A 3,557-nucleotide genomic window follows, 5' to 3' on the forward strand; every position below is an offset into this window, starting at 1 on the left:
TGAATGTGCACACGAGTTCAAGCACTGAGAAGGTACATGGATGATTGTGGGGATTTTAGGCACAACGTGTGCATTTACGTTCAGCGTAACTACATATCTGCGTACGTATTTGCATACCATATCGCCAGTTGGACATAGTGCACATCATATTATGACATGCTGGTCATTCACACTATAGTTTACGATAGCCTCACGAAGTTCTGGTAGCCGTTCGCATGACCGGATTCAAATAACATCTTCCATTTTTTTTTGTTTGCATCACTAGGAGTACGACCTCTGTAATGCTTTTCTACAAATATTCAGCCAAAACGAGGATGTCGGGTGGGCCAATCCAGCCCTGGGATTGGTGTGTGTTAGTGTGCTCGCGTGGCCGTGTACTTCTGTGTGTCTGAGCCTGGGCTTCAATGTGTTAATGTATTGTAATTTGCCCCTGGTTAGCACTTTTTACCCTTTGCGATCTCTCTTTTTCATTGCTCCAATTTATTTTTCTATACTATTAATTTGGAGTCGGGATTGGTACCTGTCCTCCATGTACTTGGCGTGGTCTTTATTTAAATTGAATAGTTGAGCGAGTTGGTTTTTGTTTTCACTCTGTAGAGATCTTCATAAAGTAACACCATCCTCTCCCGGTGTATTCCAGGTTTTGAAAGACTTGCGTGTTCTTGCAGACCAAGCGGACATGGGAAAATCCGGGAAAAACGAGTATAAGGAGAAGTCTGGTAGGCTGATGATGAAGCTGCTTGCACCGGCTTGTATGGACAGAGACGAATCAGAGAGTTCGCGGCGCTGGGCATCATTGTCTGTTGCCAACAATCTATTCAAGCTGTTCTCCAAGCTCAATCTGAGCATGTGTGACCAAACACGGGCGACGATATACAACAATTTCAACGATGCGTATATAAATGCGAAGTTTCCTATATCGCACGTCACGACCTTCCGATATCTTGTGGTATGTGACGTAGGCCTGTATGTCAGAGTTTTGCCTTGCGCTCTTGAGTTGACTATCTTCAGATGATTTGTCACGGATTGAATGTCGTTTAGGATGTGATGCGGCAATCCATCTCCGTTGTGACGGGTTATAGAGATTATGATGGCGGACGATGAAAGCGATTTCTCCATTGTGTGGTGGGTGCGAGCTGCTGCGTGCCGTTCTAACTCCTTTCTCACCAGGACGAAAAAGTTTTTATCAGCTAGCACTTGTTCTTGTGTGCAATTGATATTCAAATATACATGTATTATTTGTCGATACCCCTATCACAGGGGTACCAACATCTCTTCAAAGGCGACTATGACGAGGCCCGCATCCAGTTTGGATATGCATTCGATTTCTGTTCGCGACAGTTTCCGAAAAATGTACAACTTATACTTGTGTATTTGATTCCCTTGAATCTGCTCAAGGTAAGCGTCTCATTCTGTGCGTGACGGAGAATCGGTGTGAAAGTGCGACCCTCTAGGACGGAAATTTCTGTACACTTTTTAGTATATTAAACGCCAGTCTCCTATTCAGTAGGCGCTTGCAGGGAAAACAAGGACACTTTGCCTGCCGTGGGTGCCCCACACGGACTGTTGTGCTTTAGTCTTTGCAGTAGCTGACTGTTGTTTTGCGCATCTAAAGTATTATTGAATGATATGTATTATTAAATGATACGCTGTATGATGAAATCCCATCAGATCAGTGGCTTGATGCAAATAAAATCTGTGAGTTTTTGTAACCCGCCTTCATTAATTACCATTGGCAGGGCACATCACCCACAGACAGTCTGCTGAAGCTCTACAAGCTGGATCAATATAAAAATATTGCTCGTGCATTGAAAGCAGGCGATGTCAAGGCGTTCAACACAGCGCTCGAGGATCAAGAATTCTTTTTAGAAAAAAGGGGCTTGTTCTTATTGATGGAGAGGCTCAAGACCCTCACGTATCGCAACCTTCTCCGAAAAGTGTATGTAAGCTATTTTATGGTTGCTCCGGGCGGACGTCCATTGTGCATGTAAACCCAGAACCCACGACTGGCTCTACTCTACAGACCAAGACGTGGAATCAGCGGTGCAGTTTGACCCTCGTCTTTAACCTTCTCATATCACGCTCTATTGAAGTTAGCCTAAGTGTTGACAAGCAGTATTTCTCCAATATGTGATCATTTAGGTGGCTGATTAAGGTCAAGGAGTGTCAGTGGACAGGTACCCCTTTTAACGGCCGGATCAGGCTGAAAGAGTTCCAAGTTGCTCTTCAATACGTGCATTGCAACTGCTCATTCGAAGAGGTGGAATGTATTGTGGCTGTTCTTGTTTTCAAGGTGTGTGCTACTTACTTACCATATAGTGGAATGTATTGTAGCTGTTCTTGTCTTCAAGGTGTGTACTACTTGCTTACCATACAACTGTTCATTTGAAGAAGTACAATATATTGTAGCTGTTCTTGTTTTCAAGGTGTGTGCTACTTGCTTACCATATTTGCTGTCAAGATATTATAATGGCAGGCGGGTACACCTTCATTGATTTTTTGGGCGCATATCGTGATTTTGGGTATCGTTGCGCTGTCTGTGGGTTCGGACGACTGTTGGTATAGTCCGGTGTTGTAGCCTCTCAACACAACTCGACCATCATTGTCAATTTTTCAGAAATTCGTGAAGGGTTACATATCTCACGGTCACAAACTATTGGTCGTCAGTAAGAAAGCAGAAGATGTTGCATTTCCTTCCATCGGCGATTGCGACTGCTAGTTGACTGCTAGTGTGGGTGCGAATAGCCCTTGGGCAGTCTATGACAGAGAGCAAAGCGGCAAGGTTGACAACTGGAACAGCATTTGGACAGCTGAGTTACGTTCGTCGGTTGGAGAACATTGCAATGACTTCCATATGGTGTTAACTGTCTATGCTTATATGATGTTGGCTGCCTGTGCTTATATGGTGTTGGCTGCCAACGCATATATGGTGTTAGCTCCTATGGTTTATTTATTATTCGTGAGTTGGAGAGCGAGTTCGCGGTGGGAAAACTAACAAATCAGATGAGAGGCTGTGACGTGTAGTTGTAATAGAATATAAGCTTCTATCGATTTGCAGATGTTTGTTGCTGACGAATGCGACACTCCTGAAATGCATAGATGTTGTCAGGGTGACTGTGCGGAGGCGTTGAACATTTGTCAGCTTGCTGAATATATGCGAGTTTGCTTTAGTTTAGCATCTACGGTACAACGCAACTCGTCCTGATGGCTGTTGCAGTACGCTGCAGTGTGGGCGGGGTATTGTACTGAGCCTACTGTGATAATAATCAAACAGCTACTCTGACAGATGGGTGATTGTGGTAGTACCTCATCACACAAGCCTTTTTTTTTTTTGGAAATATCGTTGCGCTCGAACTGAGCACACAATGAAAACCGCAAATGGCTGAAGATGGCGAAAATGCATTGAATACAAGTATAAAACCTCAGGTATATTCATATGAGAGATTGACATCATATATATATATATATATATTATATATATATATACTATATTATTATATATATATATATATATATATATATATATATATATATATATATATATATATATATATATA

General features: G+C 42.6%; 1 protein-coding gene across 1 annotated transcript; it reads left to right on the plus strand.

Moving 5' to 3' along the window:
* Positions 1-263: 263 nt before the first annotated feature.
* SARC_11566 (hypothetical protein) lies at positions 264-2,293 on the plus strand (the record flags this gene model as incomplete). Its single annotated transcript, XM_014294345.1, has 5 exons — positions 264-346; positions 641-949; positions 1,261-1,398; positions 1,740-1,939; positions 2,143-2,293. Coding segments are annotated over 5 exons (881 nt in total), but the record flags the coding sequence as incomplete, so codon positions are not given.
* Positions 2,294-3,557: the final 1,264 nt, after the last annotated feature.

The sequence above is a fragment of the Sphaeroforma arctica genome (assembly GCF_001186125.1).
Source record: "Sphaeroforma arctica JP610 unplaced genomic scaffold supercont1.1760, whole genome shotgun sequence".
Lineage (NCBI taxonomy): Eukaryota > Ichthyosporea > Ichthyophonida > Sphaeroforma > Sphaeroforma arctica.